At 38.6% G+C, this 23,843-nt stretch overlaps 1 protein-coding gene across 3 annotated transcripts in view; it reads right to left on the bottom strand.

The window, feature by feature from the left end:
• Pcsk5 (proprotein convertase subtilisin/kexin type 5) overlaps positions 1 to 23,843 on the bottom strand; it is a 448,718-nt gene that overhangs the window by 341,761 nt on the left and 83,114 nt on the right. For all 3 annotated transcript variants that reach the window (XM_015492940.2, XM_048806923.1, XM_015492941.2), the window contains exon 3: positions 8,588 to 8,701. In XM_015492940.2, coding sequence (XP_015348426.1) covers positions 8,588 to 8,701 — 114 coding nt within the window. The remainder of the gene's footprint in view (positions 1 to 8,587; positions 8,702 to 23,843) is intronic.

Below are 23,843 nucleotides of genomic sequence, written 5' to 3'. Positions count from 1 at the left end.
AAAAAAAAAAAATAAAAAAAAAAAAAAAAAAAAAACAACTTGTAAAATACCCATTTCTGCTTTTACTGGGGATTTACTAAAGTTAATATAAACGGAAAATACAGTATGGTATAAACACCAGTACAAATAACCTTTTACTTATCCTTATCTCATTGATCCATTTAGTCATTCATTTAATAAATATTTATAGAGGCCTATTATATACCAGGAGTAGCCTAAGGCACTGAGGATTGCATGATAATTTTCCTCCTTGATTCCTTCCTGCATAGGATTTATCTGACAGAAGCGCAGTTATCACACAATCACAAAAAGATGAAAAGATTCTTAACTGTATTGTATTAAGTAAGGGGAGAAAAGGATGAGGGTGGTGATTTGACAAATGTAGTGGAGGATCTGGGAAAGTGATTGTGGCAATCTCAAGGGAGTGATAGAATGAACCGGGGGAGGGGGTACAGGAGGACCATCCAGGCGGTGCAAAGAATCTGGGGAAAATGAACTTGACGTTCGTGTTCCAGGAAGAAAAATGAAGCTTGCAGGCTGAAGTCAGAGAGTGAGGCAGAAAGTTCCATGAAATGTGGGCAGGAGAGGAGGGCAGGGTGCAAACCATGTGAGGACTTGAAGAAGAGGTCTGGATTGTCAAAACGACAGTAAGTCGTCCAGAAGTGTTACGCAAAGGGAAGTGACTAACAGGGGAGGTTTATCTTTGGTTGGTTGGTATGTGGTTTTAATGATCAGTCTAATCACTGTATAGAGAATAGACTGGAAGAATTCAAATGTAGATATCGGGAGACAGGTAAGCAGCTGTTGCAACAGTCTGAACGACAGGTGTGGTATAGACTAAGGCAGTGGTGGTCCGGAGGGACAGATGGCAACCAACTGAATAGGTAGAATGGCTTTGGTTGGGTAGACTTGCTTTAAAGGAAGAATCAGGGATGATAGCCAAGTTTCTGTCTACTCAAGTAGAGTGAAAATGGACAAATCCAGGATTATGCATTTGGTTTGGGGAAGTGGAGAAAAGAGCTATAGGCCTGAGCCCAGTATCCTCTGAAAAGCCTGCTTGTAGGGTTTGCCTTTGGCTGGCATCTGGGAAGTTGGATTTTGAGAGGGTTCCCATCATTCTCTAATAAAAAGGATTCACTGCACCTAAACTATTTAGGCAAATAATATGGCTCCTGGTGTAACACCACTTGGTGCTTTCCTCCACCAAGTGTGGGGTTTTGGTACACAGGAAGCAAAGCATGCCTATCTGATCATCCTCCCCACAACAACCTGAAGCACTAAGTCTCTAGTGAGCTTCACTAGTAGACAAGATTTCACATGTGTTGTCACACTTCAGTGCCAGGGGATTTAAGTGCTTTCTGTGTGACTTCTTTGAAAGAAGTCTTTTGGAAGTTTGAGCCTGGTTTCTTCTGGGCTTTGCCCCATGTTCCCTTTTTTTTTTTTTTTCCTGCTGATTTTGCTTTGTATCCTTTCACTGACATAAATCATAGCCATAAATATGACTACATGATGAGTCATGAGAGCCCTCTTAGTGATTCACCAAATATGCGGGTGGTCTTGGGGACCTCCAACACAGAGACATACTGAGTTTGAAGAAGTATTGTATTGAATGCTCAACAAAGTAGTCAGAACAAGACATGGATCCATTGATGGTATGTGCTCTTCTTAGACTCAATATCTATTACAACTGGCCATGTGGAACTAGAGGTTCAAGTAGAAATGACCTTCCAGAAATCATCGATCCACATTCCTCATTTTGTTAAATAACCCACAGATGAGAGAAGTCAAATACCTTTCTGGAGGTTGCAAAACTCCTTGGTAGCAAATAATACTACACCAAAACCACTAAGTTCCTACCAGTACATCACTTTGCAAACTAGCTGGAGTCTGTCTGTTCTCACAGGCCTCTTGCTTGCACCAGAATGTGGCACATGGTTGCAGATTTCCACCATGTTGCATTTTCAATTAAAACAGCTAAATGAGGTGTCTTAAAAAAATGATTTCCAAGCTGCCAGGACAATAATGCCACAAACTCCACCAGATTTTATTAGAGTCAAATGACATTATAAATCATTAGGAAAATGTGTGCCAACCCCAGAAACAGCAATGCCTCAAACTCTTGGAGTACTGAACACCATCCAGTTGGCTGAGAAAGAACCATGGGGTTTTAAAATCATTTTTTGCAATTACTATCCTAGCTAGTTCATCGTTTTTGGCAGATGTGCTCCACATACATAAATGAACTCAGCTAATTTTCACTCTGCTGATCGACAAATAAGATTTTTTTCCCCCTCAGTAAAACCACCCAGAGAGCTTTCATAAAATCTGAGGTAGTGCATCAAAAAAATGAGTCCATTTGTTACGGTCTGCTTTGAAACTATGCATATTAAATAGGCCACCCAATATTCATCACAGAAATTCGAATGCTAGGAGGGAGAGTGAAGAGTACCACTTAACTATCAGAGAGTCAAATGACAATATTTCAAAGTATTTCTTTGCCCCCCCCCTTCAAATTTTATTTTTTAAGATACATGTGAAACTACATATTTATAGAGTACCATGTTCTGTTTTGATTCATCCTCACACATCTATCATTTCTTTGTGGTGAAAACATTCCAGATCCTTTCTTCCAGCTTTTTGGAAATATAGAGTACATTATCCTTAGCTACAGTCACTCTACTGTGCAACAGAACACCAAAAATTCTTTTTCCTGCCTAACTATAACTTAGTACTCACTGATCAACCTTTCTCTTTCCCTTCTTCCCCATTTTTTTTTCTTTTGAGTTGAATTTGCCTTCCATGAAATAGAAAAAAAAAAAAGAGTTATTTACTATGGGCTTCTCCAAAATCATTATTAGTTCTAAACTATTAGATAAGAAATATTGTATAATGCTACACCAGTTTCTTTGAGCAATGAAATATTTTTATGACTAAAGAAATAAAAGAGCTTTTCTATTAAACTTACATTTTCATTTTTTTTTTTTTAACTTACATTTTCATTCCAGTTTCTTTTCCAAGTTGTCTTCTTAGGACTGTTCATCAATAGCCCAACTAATGGATTCTGTATAAGAATGTCTTTTGTGATAATTTAAAAAATGTAACACTATTTTCAATTGGTTAACCCTTCCTACAAAGAGAAGCATCCCTCCAACAAGAACTCTCCTACAATGTGAAAAAATTCATCATGTGTGATGACTCAGGAGAGGGAAAAGGGACACTATTAGAATAGGGATCCCAGGGGATTCTAATTATATGGATAATGCTCCATTCCTGAGCTGAATGGCATGTGTGGTGTTCTTTAAACTTTGTATGTCTTAAATACTTTATTATAATTTTTAAATATCATACTCCCTGACCTTGCTCACTTGACATTCCTAGTTCTATGAGGAAGAGTCTTCCTTAACCTTGACATCTCTAGAGTCAAACTGAATTTTCTTTAAAAAGTGGTCCATTGCATCATCTAGGTTCCATTAAAACCAACTAGTTCTACTACAATGCATTCCCAAAGACTGGGCCAAATCCTTCTGACATTTCCTGTCAAATATCTCTTGTCTCTGGAGCGGCTTGAAAGAATACATAAGCCAAGGGTATTTTCAATCAGTGCAAGAAAAGTGAAAACATCTCCTCATATTAAAGCTGCCAGCTTCCCAAATAGAAAATGTTATGAGCAAGAAAAAGATATAAGACCAAGAAAAAGTTAAATTGACCAAGTGTTCCATAAGTTTAAAAGCTCTTCTTCTCCCAATTGATAATTGGGAGATAGGAGCATACTGTGCTCACATAACCTTGTGTTTAAAATGTGGCACAGCAGTGGATTCTCAAAGGGGTTCCTGGACCCCAGCATTGGCTCAAGGGGAACTTGTTAGAAATGCAGAGTATAGACTCAGTGCTGGGGGTAAGATGAGGGTGGATAGTAATCTATTTTAAGAAGCTCTCCAGGTGATTCTGATGCCTGGAGTTCAAAAACCACAGATGTAGAAGTTAGAATCCAAGGTCTCTAAATACAGAGTGAACGAGTTTGAACACCAGGGTATGCCCTTGGTGTGATCTTGGGCAGGTAACTTAACTTTAATATGCTTTAATGTCCTCATCTATAAAATGAAGACAGTAATTCCTGACTCACTGGACACTGGTAGTAAGACACTACATGATGGAGTCTGGCAACACACCTCACACATACTGAGCACTCATTAAATGTGAGCAATTATTTTTTTCTACTATGGAGGTGATCACAGATTTGCTCATCCATTTATGAAATTAGCATTTATTGAATATTTGCCATATACTGACATTAAAATCACCCACACAGTTCTGATGAAATTCTATACCAAAACAGAAAGAACCAACCTGCAAACAAAAACTACATCCAATGCCCAAACACCAGTAGCTGGAAGTAGGCACATGATTCTGGGAAAAGATTTGGGGGAAAAGCTGCTTGACTATCAAGCTTTCTCTGAGGCTTTACCTACTCCTTCTCTGCTTTACGGATCTCAGGAGGCATGAATCACTTGTCTTTTGAAACCCCCAGTGCTGGTGTCTTGCCTGACAAAGGACAGATGAGGAAGTAGCTTATAGGCACAAGAATAAATGAGTTGTACTTCTAGGACAGGGCCCTCTAACTCCTGGAGCACCATATGCCAGGGCAGAGGAACAATTACACAGCCATCATGTCTATAACAAACTCTCATAATATACATTTCCCTGAATATATTACCCAAACCTCAAGGCTGCACATAATGGTTTTGCACACCGGTTTCCAAGGGCAGGTGTTATATGGGCAAAGCTTTTAAATTAATTAAAAGAGACACTCAAGCACTCTTCATGCCATTCCTTAATCTCCATTCCCCTGTGATAAATACAGAAAGACAGGAACAGGCCCAGGCTCATGAGTTGGAGGCAGGACCCTATGGACGCTCGCCAAGTAGCCCTCAGAAATTGCAGCAGGTCCCAGGGCTCAGAGAAAGGAAGAAGGAGGAAAGGAAAACTATGGCTCAGCTATGTCACTAATGTGTCACCAAAGAATGCTCCAAAGATGACCACTGGTCATGGGCTCTCACACATCTTTGACTAGTAGCGATTAAAAGAACAAATAAAAACATAACAGATGGGCTGGTGTGATGGTGCACACCTGTAAACCCAGCTACTCACAAGGCTGAAGCAGGAGGATTGCAAGTTTAAAGTCAATCTGGGCAATTTACTCAGATCCTGTCTCAAAATAAAATTTTTTAAAAAGTCTAGGGGTGTAGCTCAGTAACAGAGCGCTTGTCTAGCATAAGCAAAGCCCTGGGTTCCATCTCTAGTACCCCCCTGACAAAAACCCAGCATGTATTTCAGTGAAGACATCGAAAGATAACAATAACCGCAATTATGATTTATTGAGGGTATCCTAGCGTCAGGCAATGTGCTAAAGGTTTCTCATGTAAATTTTCATTTTGCTGTGGTAGCCAGCATCTAAGAGGGCTCCTTCCTTCCTTGTATACATACCCTTTTGTAGTCCCCTTTCACACTAAGCTATACCCCTGGCCATTATTTTTTCTTTTTTTAAATTTTGGGACAGAGACTCACTAAGGTGCCTGTGCTGGCCTTGAGCTCGTGATTCTCCTGCCTCAGCATCTCAAGTAACTGGAATCAGAGACATACACCACCATATCTAGCCCCATTCCTTTTTGTTAAGGGAAAATTAATCATTTAATGGAAATCTTAAAGGTCCTTTGATTGTCCTCAAGACACTGTATTCATCTTTTATGGTGCCTACGATTCTGCCTTATATTTTAGTAACTTCATTGTGGATAGAGTAGAAGTTCCTGATGGGCAGGACTAATGTCTGCATCACAGGGCTAGTACACAGTAGAAAAGGCATAGGATGCTGTGTCATCCAGCAGACTTTGGCATCAATGTCCCTGCTCTGGCATCTCAGCTCTACCACTTCCAGATCAGGAGATATTAGGTAAGTTACATAAACCTCATGAGCCTTAGATTTCCCATTCTTGTAACAGGGCCAATATTAATGCACGAATTTGCTTGCATTAATTAATTGCATTTCTAGGCAATGTACTAAGCACATAAGCACAAAGGTGCTTAGTACATTGCCTAGAACATAATAAGTGTCCAGTATTTGTTATCTATTTGAATTATTATATTCAAATAGGCATTGAAAAACATCCAATATTTTAAACAACTCAGTGAAAGCTCTTCTCTCATCCTTTCCACATGTCAAAAGAGATGTTCCAATGAAACTCTGGGAGGCAGACACTGGAACCTTTTAGTCACCAGGCTAACCAAGGCACTACGTCTTGGCCAGGGCTGCTCCTAGAGTTCAGCCTGCCCTGCTAACATAATGAAGGGGATCCAGAAGAGGTACCAGCAATCCCACCATCCAGGGGGCACATGCAGACAGCAACCGAAGTAAGGAAGGTCTCCCTCATCCTGGTCATATAAACAGCTGCAGAGGAACCTCAGCCTCCAACTTATTTCCTAATACCACTGCATTCTTATTATTTTGTCAGTGCAGACAAAGCTCCTTAGCTCCTGACAACACTTGCTCTAAGCCTTCCCGTGTGGTTCACTTCTCTTTGGTTAGAGCAAATAAGCTGTCATGTGTTTTATCATCCCCTCAGGTGACTCCTATCAAATGATGTCTCAATTCCCACCTCCCTTTGAACTTACCTTTATGACTCCTTTCTTTTCCCCCCTTAGACATGATAGAGCTTTCTGTATAAAACTGTTTGGAGTCTAAAATAGTTCCACAACTTTCCACTTTCTTCTAAGACCAGGAAAAGGGTATTTGAGAAAAATACCAGTCACATTCCCCCACCTCAAAATAAGCACAAACACCCAGCATTGCAAGGGTTGTTAGGTTTTCGGGGGCATATAAAGAAGGATCAAAACGTAGAGCCTGACCTCAAAGGACCCCTGTGATCTAGCAGAAGCGATTGAAAACCAGTAGTAGTAAGCAGAATACAAAGTGCCAAGTGACGAATTCCCAGAGGAGCGGGAATGGATGGCCCATTACCCCAAGGAAGGGAAAATGATGACAGATGAGGACACAGGGAGATCTGGGGAAGGAGTTGGTCTTGGGTGTGGTCTCGAAAAGGTGGGAGGATCCTGACCCAAGGAGGTGGGGAAGGGCAGGGAGAGCACCATGGGGAAGAAGGAATGGAAGGCCAGAATCCAGGAAAGCACGAGGTAGGAAAGGAAAATGCTATTTCAGGTCCATTCATCAGTTTGGAGACATTTTGTACAGAATGAGGGATAGGGTTTATTTAAAAAAAAAAAGTGGAAAATACTCTGCAATGTTTAGCAATATATATATTTTCAAGAGAAAAGTAAAAAGTAGAGGGCTTTTTATAGATTACGGAACAACTTGATGACATTTGAATTTGATGATTAAGTAATAGGCTGGGCATGGCAGCGCATGCCTATAATCCCAATGTCTCAGGAGGCTGAGACAAGAGGATCTCAAGTTTGAATTCAGCCTCAGCAATTTAATGAGACATTATCTCAAAGTAAAAAATAAAAAGGGCTGCGGATGTAGCTCAGTGGTAAAGTCCCCCTGGGTTCAATCCTGAGTGCTAATAATAATAATAATAATAATAATAATAATAATGAAATGCATTTAAACCCATTTCTTAATAATTATGAAGCTAAAAACTCTTAAGACTAGATAAGTATATACGATTCAAAGGCAGCAATGTGAAGCATGTTAAGCAAGTTTCCCTAAGGGAAACTTTTTTTACTTAAACCACTGAACTAGTTACAAGTCAAACACTTTCCAAAGGCTGAATCTTTTCTCTGATATGTGAATACTAACCCTCACAATAAAGGGAGCAGGAACAGAAGTTCAGTGGATTAGACATGGGGAATGAAGGGAAAGGAGAGGGGATAAGAATAGGAAAGACAGTGGAAAGAATATGATATAACTTTTAAATGTACATATATGAATATGCCATAGCGAATCTTACCATTGTGTCCATCAACAAGACTGGGGTTCTAATTAGAATAAGATATATTCCATGCTTCTATCATTATATCATAATGGATTCTACTGTCATATACAACTAAAAAGAAGCAAAAAAATTAAAAAAAAACTCTTTCCAACTATCTTTTCTCAAGGTCGAGTTTTAAATACTAGTACCTATAGGGATAGAACACACATTAAATGATATTAAGCAAGGATTCTTGATAGCAGAGTCATTTCAGTGATTTCCAAGCACCAGTAGCCATTAACCACACTGGTTTCAAGGAGGACTAAATCTGTTTAAGAAATGAACACAATTATAGATAGGTACTAAGGTACCTTAGAATTTTTCTGTCCTCAGGTCCAAACAGAAACTCACTACATAAATGGTACTTTCAAACACAATTTCTATGAATTGGAAATCTCTTCTATTTCTCCTTAAAGCAAGGGTTAAGTTCAAAAAAAGATTCAGAAAACATCCTATGCCATTAACCAATCTCATATGGTGAGTCTTAAAACAGGAATAAGCCCCTGATCACTATTTCTTTGTTTGCCCAATGCCAAGAGATTTTCCCCATACAACACAAAACTGGATGACATGGCCCCAGGCCAGACTTCCTTAGGGCTTACCATATACCACATGCTTGGCCACTTGGGATCATTGAAATAGGTAGACTGGGCACGGCTGAGGTCATAGTCCCTCTTTGTTCGTTTTTTCACGACTTGTTGTTGAATCCACTCCACCTGCCAAGAAGAAGGGCATTTGGTGAGTTCAGGTAACCTTGCAGTTAGCAAAACAGAAGTGACAGGCTGAGGCATTTCCTGTCTACAGTCAATGATGTCAAGGTCTCAGGCTTCATCATGGCAACTAGATTCCTGCGTCCAAGAGCACAACAATTCCCCACAAACCCAGCTCTTATTCATTTTTAATGCAAGCAGGCATTTTAGTCTTTTATAGACAGATCATTTAAAAATCTCAAAAAGAAGCCAGACATCTAACTTTTTCAGAAAGCACATTACTCACAATGAAATGACAGTGTTAACTTTTTTTTGGGGGGGAGGGGTACTGGGGTTTGAATTCAGGGGCACTTAACCACTGAGCCCCATCCCCAGCCCCATTTTTTTAATTTTGTTTATAGGCAGGATCTCACTGAGTTGCTTACTGCCTCGCCATTGCTGAAGCTGGCTTTCAACTCAAAATCCTCCTGCCTCAGCCTCCTGAGTTCCTGAGATTATAGGCATGTGCCTGTTTAACTTTTTAAAGGTATTTTTCCATTATTAACTTTATACTGAGTTGGCAAACTTTTTCTATAAAGGTTCAAATACTAAATATTCTACGCTTTGCAGGTCATATGGTCTCTAATGCCACTGTAGTACTGTAGATAAGACACAAAGGAATTGGACTGTGTTCCAGTAAAATTTTACATACAAAACCAAGTTGAACTTATCCTATATAAGTATAGGTCACATGTCTCTGACCTATACTGATATCAAATTTTTAAATTTGAGATCATACATAAAATTTTAAATATCCTGGGCAGGAATGGGTAGAAAATGTGGAATGAACTTAACAAAATCATGGGATGTGCATATATAAATGTACCAAAGGGAATTTCATGTATATATGAAATATATGACCTTTGTGTATTTATAAAGAATCAATCAGAAATAAATAAATAAATGAGCGAAATGAAGATCAGTAAAGTAGAGGAAAGAGAGTATGAGGAGGAAGGAGAGGACAGACAAAGTGGGGGAATGGGAGACTGGAATCAAATTCCATTCATACATGCTTTTCTCAAAATGAACCCAAATACGATGCTCTTGAGAAAAAAAAAAAAAAAGTCCTGGAACCAAATGCCCCAAGATCACACATTTAAAAAACAGAAAAACAGCCTTCAGTAACACAGTGTGGTGGAAAATCACTATTTGGGGAATTAGAAAAACAAACCCTTGTCTTGACTCTAGCAGAAACACGATTTCCTGAATGATAAGCTCCTAGCCAGTTCTAAAATTCAAACCTGCTACATTTGAGAAAAGTCTTAATATTTAGCCATAACTTTTGTTTAAGTAAATTAACAGGGGAATGTGTTTAATACAGGATATATAATCTATTTGTAGTGGTATATATTTGGGAGTATATTTAAAAACAAGTCCTCATTATGACAATACAAGAGTAAGCACCACATAGATTCAAAGGAACACCTCAGATGCAGTATAAGCCCTGGTGGAATTCCTCAATTTGTTATTAAATGTTCCTTTGTATTATCTCTTCTACTGATAGCTGACTTAGTCACAGTGCTCTAAAATATTCTATTCAACCATTTATCCTTCCTCTCCACAAGGAATTCAAAATTGAGGGAGAGGAGGCTTTGTAATCAACAGCTGTAATTCCACATTCACCCATCCAGGAAAGATTTCAAAACATCTCTTGATTGGAAGGATTGCTCAATGTTATGGTTTCAATATAACATATCCCCCAAAGGGTCATGTGTGAAACAATGTAAGAAAGTTCAGAGATTAAATGATTAGATTATGAGACTTGGAACCTAATTAGGGGATTAATCCATTTGATGGACTCATCATTTGAAAGGATTACTCTAGAGGGTGGTAATTCTAGGTAGGTAGGGTGTGGCTGGAGGAAGTAGGTCACTAGGGACATGCTGCCCTCCCCCTCTCCCTCTCCTTCCCCACTCCCTTGAGTGGAGCAGCCTTCCTCTGCAGTTCCCTTCCACCATAATGGCTGCCTTGGAGCCAGCTGCCTATGGACTGAATTCTCTGAAATGGTGATAAAAAATAAATCCTTCCTGCTTTAAGTTGTTTTTGTCAGATGTTTTGGTCATAGCAACACAAAGCTGACTAATATGCTAGAGAAGAAGAATTACTAAGGTATCCTTCTTGTGTGTGTGTGTGTGTGTGTGTGTGTGTGTGTTTAAGTGTTTTATTTTTATTCACTAGTTTAGTTAACAACATGTCAGAAAGTCCTTTTTATGGGGGGGGGTAGTTGCTGTCAGCCTTTAAGGCAAAAATAAATAAGAGAAACTACAAGAAGACAAAACTAGATTAATAGATTGAAAGATTTCACTGCATAAAAGTTAAAAAAAATGTGTATGTGAAAGAAACATCCTGTGCAAAAGCCAAAAAAGTGAAGAAAATATTTGTACCATAAAAGGCGTATGTTCATAATATGTAAAAATTACTCATAAATTAATAAGGAAAGCAGCTTACTTCTGAACCTGATTGTTGGGACACTTTTTCCCTGTCTCATGAACAATTAAAAAAACATCTTTTTTTTTTTTTTTTTTTTGAGGTGATGGTGGTGCTGGCAGTTGAACCCAGGGTCTTGCACATGCTGGGCAAGCACTCTACTAGTGAGCTACATCTCTTAAACAGTTTTGATCTTTAGATTTCTCTGTGAAAGAGTCTCTTATAATTCATTGACTCTCAACAATGACACCTAGGAGTTCTGAAGAAATACTGATGTGCCAGGGGTAGTGGTGCATGCCTTCAATCATAGCAGCTAGGGAGGCTGAGACAGGAGAGTTGAAAGTTCAAAGCCAGCCTCAGCAAGTTAGGCTTTATGCAGTTTAGCAAGACTCTGTCTCAAAACAAAATATTAAAAGGACTGGGGATGTGCCTCAGTGGTTAAACGCCCCTGGGTTCCATCCCCATTTAAGGTATCCTTCTTAAAGCAGAGCAGCAAGTAGGAGAATTCATATACATAATCTATTTCCAGGAAACATTTTTAACCTCTTCATTTCAAACAATCTTTCTATAATAATTCATTCATTTAATAAGCATTACTTGCCAGGCACAGTACTGGGAATATAGAAATGAGTATGAATTGCCTTTTCCTTTGAAGGACTCGCAATTTGACCAGGGAAATTTAGCAAGTATTTCACCTTTTCCATTTCATAAAACCATAATTATTTCCATAAATGACATCTGACATAGACCCTATCACTGCACTACTTAAACCATTTATGACAAGTTCAACTGTGCAACTTATATTTGCAACCCTTATATTATGGTCTGTAAGTCTCCTCCTGATAAGATTGAGCCAATTCACAGTTGCATTTGGGTAAAAGATGTCTGCAGATCTGTCTGGATATAACTATTTTCAAAACTAATGTTATATTAGCAATGACCTTTTCCAATGGAGCCTTCATAAATTCCACACTGCCAACCTATATGTGTCCACAAACCAGAAAGTATCAAACCTCCCCTAGTGTGGACTCAGTAAAGGAACACTTAGAAATCATGACAGTGTATACTGGGGTGGGGGTAGATAATTGCTTCTAGACTGACACTGTAAGTATGCACTTCTCCCCCAGCTCATACACAAACAGACAAATGGGATAAGTATGAGAAAACCCAGTGACAGCCATTTTCCTAGACAAACTATAGGTACTAAAATAGAACAAAATATCTTACCAAAGGGCATCTCTTCTGTAATTTTACCAAACAAAAATGCTTAGTTACAGGGTTTAGTGGCTAGAAGGTGACACAGCAACTTGGCATCTGGATTTGACTTCAAGTCACTCTGTCTGATCACAGGGCTGCAGTACTCCAAAAAAAGTCCAGTGGCTTTTTTTCTTTTTCTTTTTCCTTTTTTTTTTTTTTTTTTAAGAGTCAAATACCATGTATTTTTGTCTTGGTGCTTTATGGGTATGTCTACAGCTGTATATTTTTTTGGAGAACGGGAAAAGTACCTCTTGGATCAGAAGGTTTCTATGACTGGAAAGACCATATTTATATTTTAAACTATTATCCATATGTCTATCCTTGAGCTCTTTAAGCAAAACTCAGAGGTAATGCATTATACAGATTTTATTTCTTGCCAAGAACTTCGTTGCAAAGAAAAGACCTTTAAAATTCATTTCCATACAACTATGGTCAGCCCAGGAGAAGGAACAATCATGCACTTTCCTTCACTGGTTTAACTTCCAGAAGTTCCATTTCTCGCACATTAAGAAACTACAGTCTACCCAGACTGTGAAAACATAGGACTTCTGAAATCACATCTCTCCTCCATTAATTTCAGCATGCGCATGCTACGAGGTTTTAAAGACATGCCTATGTTATTCCCGCAGCACTCCCCCGACCTCCCAGGTCCAAGTGGACACTGAGGATATACTGCTCAGGATTCTTTCTCTAAGGATGGCCTCTCCAATTTGACAAGCAAAACACATTCATTCATAATTGTGGGAAGCCTGCCCCTTCAATCTGAGCTGAACTCGTGTTACATTATTTTAGAATTTACCAACTTGGTAATATTATACATGGGGCAGGTAATCTATGAGCATCAGGAGAAAAACAAGATGTTATCATATGAATATATGTTTTCCCAATATAAATGGGAAACAAATTATGGCATCCACATAAAAAAAAAACATCATATACTGAGGAGGAGGAAATCAATTCTTTAAATATTAAGATATATTGAGGTTAATGATTAAAATTTACTGGCAGCAAGTGTGTGTGTGTGTATGTATATGGAATAAAAATGGACTTAAAACATATATGAAGATAGTATGTAATAATGGTGATACCCTAAAACAATGAGGAAAAACAAATCACTAAATAAAGTGTGGTGTTAGAACAACCAATGGGGGAAAAATAAAGTTGAAGCAAATCTCACATCTCAATCAAGACCCATTACATAGGGATCAAAGATGTAAATATAAAAAGCTAACAAATAAAAACATAAAAATACCATAAGAATTAGGGGAGGTTTTCTAAAATAATGTTAAAACTGGAATAGGTTTGTTTATGTAAGCATAATATAAATTTAAAAGGTTTTTAAGAAAAATTGACAAGTTGACATAGAAAAGAATGTATTTGCATGGTCAAAACTCAAAAGTATGTTAAAAGACATACAGAAAAGTTTACAGCTCCTACCATGAACAAATGTCCATCCACTTAATATACCAAAAAGAAAAAAAATCTATAATCAATAAGAGAACAAATCAACAAGAAAATAGAAAAAGTTTAGAAGTACAAAAATTTCAGGAAAGGTAAATCAAGTTAAAAATGTGCCCAATATCTTACATGTTTCTATAGTCTAAATGGTCTATGTTCCCCTCCAAAGGTGATAGTTTGGGGAGGTAGTAGACCTTTAAGAGTTGGACCTAGTGGGAAGTCCATTGAGGGTATTATCTGGAAACAGACCACAGGACCCTATTCTCTCTCTGCAATTCCTGTGTGAATTTTCCACTTTCTCCTACATGTGCTCCTGCCCTTATATGCCACCATCTGCCACTTGCACCAGAGGGCAAACCAATAAGGCCCAAAGATCTTGGACTTCAAACCTCTAAAGCTGTGTACTAAATAAACCTCCCTTCCTTTGTAAATAGTCTGTGCCAGATATTTTGTTATAGTGACAAAAAGCTGACTAATATATGTATTAAAACAAAAGCAAACTACCAAACCAAAATGCCACTTTTCGCCTTTCAGGTAGAAACAAACTAAAGGTTGATAACATACTACTAGTGATAGCACTGAAAAACTGTCATGCTCACATAATGGTGAGGAGACTATAAATCCGTACAACTCTGTGGAAAATAACTGGATAATACCTATGAAAACAACAAAGGAGGTAATTTCGACTTTTATGAGTTTATCCTGCATATGTATTTGCACTATACAAAGTCATTTATGGAAGCACTGCTAGTTCGAAACTAAAAACTGAAAATAAGCTAAATATATAGAGACAGAAATTAATTAAATAAACAATGACACATAAAATAGTCCATTATGTATTAATAATGGAGTCGGAATTTGGGGAACTCTGTGCCCTTAGATTTCACATCCTATGTGATCCTATATGATATCTGTGAGCCTCTTTTTTCTGTAAAACAAGAGGAGATGGACTAAATATACCCTCCAGTTTCTTTTTGCTAGCTTTGAAATTTTGCCTACATAGTCCTATTCTCTGGTTTGACTGGGAACAAAAAGTTTATTCAAAGCCATAGAGAGATGAGGTTGATGCTCCAGCTGATACACGACCTGAAATCATTCTGTGAAGATGTAAGATTTAGTGTTTAGAAAGGAGACAAGTGAATTATATTACCACTTAGTGATCTGAATGAAGCAGTTGCCAGGAAACAAAATAGTTTCTGCATTTTCTATCTTTTTTATCATCTTTGACATTAGGAAAATGAACATGAAAATATTTCTTCTCTGTTTCCTTCTCTGATTCTGAAAACAAAATAGAGCTGTCTCGATTAGAAGAAAAGAAATGTATGAGTTCAGTGCACAGTGGGAATTTTTGTGCCATGGAAAAGGACTGATGAAGACATTTTATTATTGACATGCAGCTCCTAAGCCCTAAAATCAGAAGGCAACATATCCCAGACGTTCTCTAAAACTCTGGTAAACCGTCAGAATTAACCAGTGAAAAAAATTTTTTTTTAATTTTTCTAGGGAAAGTATATGTTTAAACATTCAATTTTTCTCCAACTAGTAACTTGTAACTAATAAGTTACTAAATATTGACATTATGTTGTCAGTCTTTTTAAAGAAAAAAATAGCTACTTATGAACAAAATAACACACTATGTTTTATTTGATGGGAGACTTGATTTGCTTGGAACAGACATTTTGAACCTATTTAATAACTGCAAACACCATGGGTTGATATTATAGAACACATCTGGTCAAGAATACAGGGAATCATATACTTTTTGAAAGGTCATTTAGAAGGAAGTTGTGAAATAAATACTGCATGTACACTTGGAACATTGTTATGGATGACAATATAGGCCAAACTGAAAAACTCAACTCTACCATAAAGTTTTATATTTAGTAGGCCTTCTCTGAGAGCCAAAGTTTAAAAATGTGTTATCAATTTAGTCTTGCTATATGTAAATGGAAAAACTCAAAGCATTACTGTTATTACATTATAGTCAACTTCAGAGAATTAAGATCACACTTCTCCCCTTAAACAACTTAACTATTATTTATACACTTCTGAAAGTTTATTTTTCAGTTTTTGCCTGGTTGGTGTTTTGTTGTTTTGTTTTTCCACTTCTAAAATGATGTGCAAAATGGAAAAATAGTTAAATAGAATTAATGCAGGAAAATGTTTTCCCCATCCCCTTTTTGTTTACTCCAAAAATATTTATTAGCTGGCTACTATGTGGCAGGTATTGTTCAGGCTGCTAAAGAATGCCAGTGGAAAAACAAACAATTTCCTGCCCTAAGTAACACAGTTTCCATTCTAAAGGAAATCAGAGCATAAACATGTAAATAAATGAAATATTATATAATAGACTTTCAGAGTGATAAATAATCCCAAAAGTAAGTAATGTGAATAGGTAGAGAGTGATCAAGGACTCTTAGGTAAGCCAGGCAAAACCTTTTATAGTAAGGAACTTGTTAAATAAAGATCTCAAAGAAAATGTCAAAAGCACTGTGGCTAGCTAATGCAAAAGATCCAAAATGATTGTGTATTTGTGTATTTTTGTCTGTAGCTGATCTGTGAGCCAGAGACCCCTATAGCAATCCCCCAGGTGTACTGACATTATACTTCGCCCTCTAGTGGATAAAGAAAAAGTCCACACAGATGTCATAGAAGCCCACTTCCAGCCATCTCATCAACCAGCTCTGGACTCCTGAGTACCTGGAATATAATCTAGAAAGGGCCACACATTCAGAATGAATATGTCCCCACAATTGTTCCAACTCCTCAAATGACAGAGACAAATTCAGCTGAAAGAGGAATGAAGCAAGACCTTCTAAAACATAAGGCCCAAGAGACCCCCTTGACCAATGGTAGGGGTGGTACCCTTGTGATATGAATCAGGATAAGCGGGTTTAGTGGGGCAGGCTTTGGTACACATCACATCCTTTCAATTATGTAATAAAAATCATAGGTGCCATGAATGTCATCTAAAAAGCAGAGAAATAAAATGATCACTAGGATAGAGAGGGTCCCAAGCATGAGACATTCCAACATAAGGCATAAAATGCAATTCAGTCTATCAGCAAGTGTAGAAGACATAGTTACTGTATCCTTTGATCTTGGACCTCAGCACCTCCGAAACGCTATGAAAAAGGGAAACAATACCCTCAATGAACTAATCTTACAAAACCATAAACATTAAATTAGGTTTTGTACCCATCATTAGATGAATCTCACAAAACAGTATAGGCTTTTAAAAGCAAAGTAGTTTTTTCTGGCACTATATCTAAAATATCCAGTGTTTGTTCTTTATATATGCCATAACAGCACGATGCTCTTTGTATCCAGAGGAGTCTAGTTGGGCTAGTCTACACCACAGATGGGCAGTGCACAGCCCAAAGTCTTGGGAGAGCACCCCAACCACTAGCTAGCTTGGCCACTTTCAGAAAGTCCCATAAAACTCTTGGTAGTCTATATCTACATTTGTAAAATGGCATTATCATTAAGGGGGTGAGGTCAAATGTGCTATACAAATGTGCTATACAAAGGCTCATATAGTATTTAGTACTCAGTATTTTATTTGATTACTCCTCTACTTCCTTTATGGGAAAGAAACCAGATTTTAGTATCCATAGTACCAGAAGCAATGGTTGGCAATAGGCCCTCAATAAGTAGGTATAGATGAATGTATGTTTTTACATTATATTAATCCATTTGCTTGGTATCAATGTCTGTTTAGTTTTTAAAATAAACATAACAGGACATTTTAATTAGGAAGGGGTACATAAAATAGGAGTCAGAAGTCTAGGCTCAGTGTTAAATTATAATAGGATATTTTGTATTTCCACAACAGAGAGTAGCACAAGAATGTTTATATTACTAGCAATGAACAACATGTAAAATTATTAATAAAAGATATGTTCTTTCCACCTATGATTCCATGTTTTTAATATATCATCGACCTCCTACCCATGTTCAACCCCTGCTTGAAACCAACGCCTAGGCAGATTTTTGTTGTTTAAGATACAGTCATTTCCTCAACCTTACCAGCCTAAATTTCAGAAGTAATGAAAAAGAGTGTCTACAATTAAAATGAATAAAAACAGATAAAAGTAAAGTGGGGGTTGATATGGGCCAAGAACGAGGAATACTCCTGTAGACACTGACAGTCATGTCATAAAGTAAAGGGGCAAAGGGCTGAATAATGTCAATCTCGTGATGCTTCCCTCAAGACTAATGGAAGACATGGCCAGCACTGGAGTAGTCAATGGCTGTCTACAATCAAAGCACACAGTAGAAGAAATATTAATTTAAAATCAATTACCAAAGAGCAAGGAAATGACGGGAAATCAACTTTTAAAGCTAAACGGAAAGAGGTGTCAGGCTGAGAAGAAAAAATTTGGACATATTTCATTAACACTTGAATATTAAATATTTTAAGCCTTGAATTTTAATATTGTAATATTAAATATTAATATTTAATAAAAATATATTAATATTATAATATAACAATATAAATTTTTAATAAAATATTAAATATTTTAAAACATTTCAGACTTTGTCTCTGCTGGCCACTAGTAACAATACCCATAAGCAGTTTTCTCCCAATTTGCAAGGAAGATTTTTTTTTTTAAATCTTTCTAGGAAAGATAATTTCAAAAGAATTCCAGTTAATTTTCTTATTAATCTTGTCACTTCCTAAACTTCCTTAAAAATCTACTGAAAGCAGGTCATTTATTTTATGTTTGTCTCAAGTATGTTTGTCTTTGGGGACAGTTTAATTTGTCCTTTGGAGAAAAAAATACCTCCTTTATTCCTACTCATGACAAGATGCTTTTCAGTGGGTTAAGAGAGAGGGGGCGAGGAGGAGAAGCTGGAGGTGGGGGGAGAAGAAGGAGAAGGAGGAAGAGGAGGAGGAGAGAAAAGAGGAGGAATGAAAGAAGGAAAAGATGTGAGCGCATGCCAGAACCTGAAGCAAGTCTGGGGTATTAACAGAAAAAGCTAGTGATGTAAACTCATTAAATACTTGTGGAATGGCAAGATTATATCCAGAGATTCTTCCATTTTCTATCTTGCATTTCAGGGTTTTTTAAATTTTAAACCTCAGGACAATTAATTTAAGAAATGAGAACAAATTTGAAAACAATTTTGATTGCACAGTATTTAAAGGAGATGGAATTCTAAAGTACCTAAAACTAATTCTACTGTCTGAGTGCCACCTGGGGTTAAGTTCACAGGTTTGATTAAATGCAATCTCTTAACGCAGGGACTGAGTGGAGGCAGCACATAACTCCTTCAGCTCCACTCTGGAATGAAGATTATCACTGCATTAGACACAGTGGCATGACTTCATTCTACATATATTTATGTCTTTTGAAATAATCATCCTCTAAGCAATTTGAAAGGTAAGGCAAAGTAACTAATAAAATCCATTCAACACTTGAAGTAAATATAAGTTACATCTTATTCTGCCCTTACCATGTTAGAAGTTGTAGAAAAATGCAAGAACAACAATTTTACCCTAACACAAAGCATTGGTTTTTTAGGTTCTCTTTGACCAATCCTGCAACTCTGTGCATAAATCATTCAAGATATTCCCAGATCTGTATTTGTAAAAATTGGATGCCCTCAAGTTGTATATCAAGAGAATACAAAGAGGAGCATTATTTGGTACAGAGTGGAGAAACTGTTCCATTCAGCTGAGATTGATATAAAAAGAGGCAAAATGTTGGCACAGGAAAGAGCAGTTATTCTCATTATTTCTCCAAGCAGAGAACAGGGTGATCTGTTAAATATCGAAAAGTATGTCAGCATTTCGCAACAACATACCTCCTAATTCCGTAGACATAAACGATGATCATGAGAGTTACATTCATGAGAGAAACACTCTTCACCTGTGAATAATTCAGCTCCACTGCACATATTGTCTTATTTTCCTAGCTATTTAAACACAATTGGCAATAGCTTTTGTTTCTAAATTCTATGGAACTTACTGCTATAATTTTGATCACAGTAGAAAAATTGAAGAGGGATGGTTTGAGCATGTCCTTTCAGAACAGCATAACTTCACTTCTTAATTTTGTCCACTATTTCTTTTCATGAGAGACATTCTAAATACACTTGGTAGCTTCGGTTTTTTAAATCTTTCTAGTATCTTTAAATCTTGTCGTTGTCAGGATTGAAAATCTTGGAAATCAAGAAACTACCCATTGTTATATTGGCAAACTCTTGCTCAATGAATCCAATGGGGCTGCATTAAAGCCAATTTTTTTTTTCCTGCTGCAATAAGGCAAATATGCAACTTTTAGGGGGATGTATAAAACCAGCACAAGTGCTCCAGGTTCCCATGAAGCCAATCCTCATTTTTAAACCTTAAAATGTGCTCAAAATCCATAAACAAACAAGTAGTCTTAAGTCACTGAAAAGGAACAGATGGAAAGGAAAACTGATGGGGCCCCAATTAGCAAAAAGAAAGAGACAGGCCAGCCTTGGGGAAGGTGTCTGATGCCAGTGTCCCCTGTACTTTTCTTCGTGAACTCTAACCTTCTATTGGCAGGGAGAGCAGGGCTGTTTTGTAACCAAAAATACTGGGATTGCGGCAGCTCTTAAACACTATCATCACTCTTTGAAATATTTAGCAAACAGCTACTTTGGTCAAGGGTGGGGGAGAAGCATGCCTTTCAGTTTCAGGGAAAAGTACTGTCCAAAATCTTGGGCAAACGGGAAAAGGGTTGGCATATTTTTCCCCTAAATCCAGTTGCCTGAGGCAAACCCAATGTTTTCTCAATTGGAGTGCTACTCCTTCACCTCAGAAACCACGGTTGAGGTGGTGCTTGACAAAACTTGCAGGGCAGAGAGCATGAAACTGCACACACGGGCTTGATCAATGAGTGCGCCTGCTCCAGCTCCCACCAGCCCCGCGGGAGGGCCAGCAGTGCCCCAGCTCCCAGCTTCCTGGAGGTCTCCTTGTGTGTTGCAAAGTGCCAAGTCACTTCACTGGGCCTGCCGCTCCCTGAATGTGTAATCCATACCCACCACAGTCAATTACAGGAGCCCGGGGGGCTGCGGCTCCAGGAAAGAAAGAGAAAACACATTTTCATCACTGTCATCAAACCTGACACTTTCTCAGTCTGAAGACCCAGAAGCTGCAACATTTCCACCATCAAGCCTCTTTCCTTCATGCTGTGTGTTTTGGATGGCTTACCCTGGAGTCTGTTGTGTCAATGTTCATAAAAATGCGGTGTGTTTACTATACCCCTGGGGAAGCGAGGGTGTCACCAATTCTCTCCATCCCCACCCCACGCCCAGAGTGTTCCACCCTGGCACATTCTGAGCCTCAGCACTAGACTGAGAGCTGGCCTTGACCATAGTTCCCAGCAACCCTACTGAGCCTTGGCGACCCGAGAAAGGACCACGGAAATTCTAGCACCTGCTGGGCACGCTCCAGACACTTTCTTTGGTATTATATTTAGTAGTTCAGAATGAGACTGAAGGAAATCAGAAGATGAAAACTTAGACTACAGGATAGAGGGCATCTGAGGATTATGCCCAGATCTTGTGGCCATCCAGGAAGTCAGGGTCGCTTCTGTAAGTTTCACCAGCCCCCCCTGCCCCCCACCTCCTGGCAAAGGCAGCCATGGTGTGGCTTGCCCAGAGCAGGGAACTCATAAAGTTTTAGAGAATTTGTGGTGTCATTGACTACTCTTTTAGAAAAAGAATAATTGGTAATCCAGTCATTTTTCAGCCCCTATACATGTAAGGGAAAGGGTTTAAAAAAAAAAAAAGACACACAAAAAAGTACAAGATTTCCCCAGACTCTGGAAAAGGGAGAAAATTATACTTCTACCTATTCCTTCCTTAACACCATCAAACTCTCAGACAAAAGAATCATCCTGTTACCAATGGGGAAACTGAGGCACAGCGGAATTAAGGAGCTTGATCAGATCACACAAGGGAAGGAATCTGAAACAAGAAGTCTGAAAAAGTCAACCCATGCCCAGGTTATTTTCTACAGCCCAGACTGGCTCCTTTCTGAAATATCTTTCCACTAATAGCGTGGGTGAGGGGAACATCTTCTTTCTCTCCCTTTAGTCATTGTAATATTTCTGTGTCTGGAGATTAGTTAGAGCTGATCAAACATTCCACTGGAAACTCTACGGGCAAAAGATGAGAGAAGGAGGAAGAAAATGAGGCACAAAAGGACATACAGTGGGGCTTTTATATCCATGCTTGCAACTTTGGGGGATCCTCAGTTGCTCACTGGAAGCATTTTTAAATGGCTCATAAGACTCATTTAGTCTGTAAATGACAGAAGAGTTGTCTGATGAGTGGAGAATAAAAACTTGAAACAGGCAAAAGAATTGTTAGGCACAGTCTTGGCAGCGATGACAGAAATCCTTTTTTCCTCAAGGGCACCTTCTGAGTTGTAATTTAAGAGCACTCTTAAAGTTCAAGGCCTGAAAATTTTCCAAATTAAAAACCAAAATAAAACAAAAAACTAGTAACTAAAACCTTTGGTTTCCCAGCTGCTCTGAACTAGACTGAATTGACAAGATGAGGCAAAGATAGACCTGATGGTTGCTGAATAAGGGTTGGATTCTAGAGTCCAAGGGACCTGTTGTTGAGAATTCTTGTTCATCCACAGCGGGGTGACCGCGTGCCTGGTGCTTAACCTCTGTTTGTAAAATGGGCAAGATAACAGAATCTGAAGATTGAATGAGCGGGTTCACACCAATCCTTAGCACAGTTCCAGGCACAGCAGTACCTACTTTGCCACCACATGATGAGTTGGTGTGCCAATGTATGCCCATGAAGAAGTTTACTTCTTTTACTAGGCCAAGAGCTACAGATCTGAGTTCAGACTCAATTGACCAAAGTGTGACAATGAAGGTAGAAATTTTATAAAGATACTGAAATTCAGGAGGTCTATGCTATCCAGCCTGGTCCTTCTTGGCTTTCAATTTTCCTAGGTAGGAGCTTAGCAACAGAGCCAGGTTAGTGATTTGACCCCAGAAAAGGGTCCTCTAAGGCAGAGGATTAGGGTCAAGCAGCAAGCCTCTTCTGAACCACCTTCTTTCCACCCTCCTTGGTAGGCCATCTCTTGAAGGAAATGTCCTGCTTCAAACAAGAGAAGACAGCCTCAAAGCTTCTGAGATCCAATGTGGTTAGAAAAATTCTGTTTCTTAGGCCTGCTTTTTGTCTAGCACAAGGACAATCTGAATTAACCTCTGAGAATGGGCCTCCAGATCACGAAAAATAAAAATTATAGTTATATTATGTTTTTCTTTTTCTTTTGATTCTGGGGATTGAACCCAGGGGAACTTAACCACTGAGCCACATTACTAGCCTTTTTTAATATTCTACTTAGAGACAGGGTCTTACTGAGTTGCTCAGGGCCTCGCTAAATTGCTGAGGCTGGCTTTGAACTCAGAATCCTCCTGCCTCAGCCTCCCGCTGTGGTAAGCCATTCTTATAGACCGTGGCCGCCATTAGAAGATGGCGCCGGCTTCCACTGTGGCCTGTGATAAACAACTCCTTTTATGGAGAGTTGGCGCGCAATCCCTTACCACCCTATGAGAGAGATCCACGTGGCGGCTTGGGATTGGGACGCGGGGGGCTTTATTAAGCTGTGCTTGGGTGTGTTCGGGCGGCGGGCGCTAGAAGATGATACATGACTCAAGGCCTGAATAAACTGTTGAAAGAAGAATCCTGTGTCGTGTTTCCCTTGCCAGCGAGGGGTCGCAACAGTTGGTGGCCCACACGGGGAACATATTCCTCGAACACAGGATCCAGAACTTTCAGCAGTCAGGGTGGTGCACCAGTAAGTTCCCAGGTAAGTGGGAATCCGCAAGTAAGTAGCGGGACGCTCCTCTGTAGAAAAGGAGAGAGCGGGGATTTCATAGAACGGAACGCTCCTCCGTAGAAAAGGAGAGAGCGGGGATTTTTGTACTTTCACTTTCATTATATCTTTGGAGACATTATGGGC

Source organism: Marmota marmota, unplaced genomic scaffold, assembly GCF_001458135.2.
Source record: "Marmota marmota marmota unplaced genomic scaffold, marMar, whole genome shotgun sequence".
Classification (NCBI taxonomy): domain Eukaryota; kingdom Metazoa; phylum Chordata; class Mammalia; order Rodentia; family Sciuridae; genus Marmota; species Marmota marmota.
Note: the sequence above shows the minus strand (reverse complement) of the source record. Positions and strands in the feature narration are given on the sequence as shown.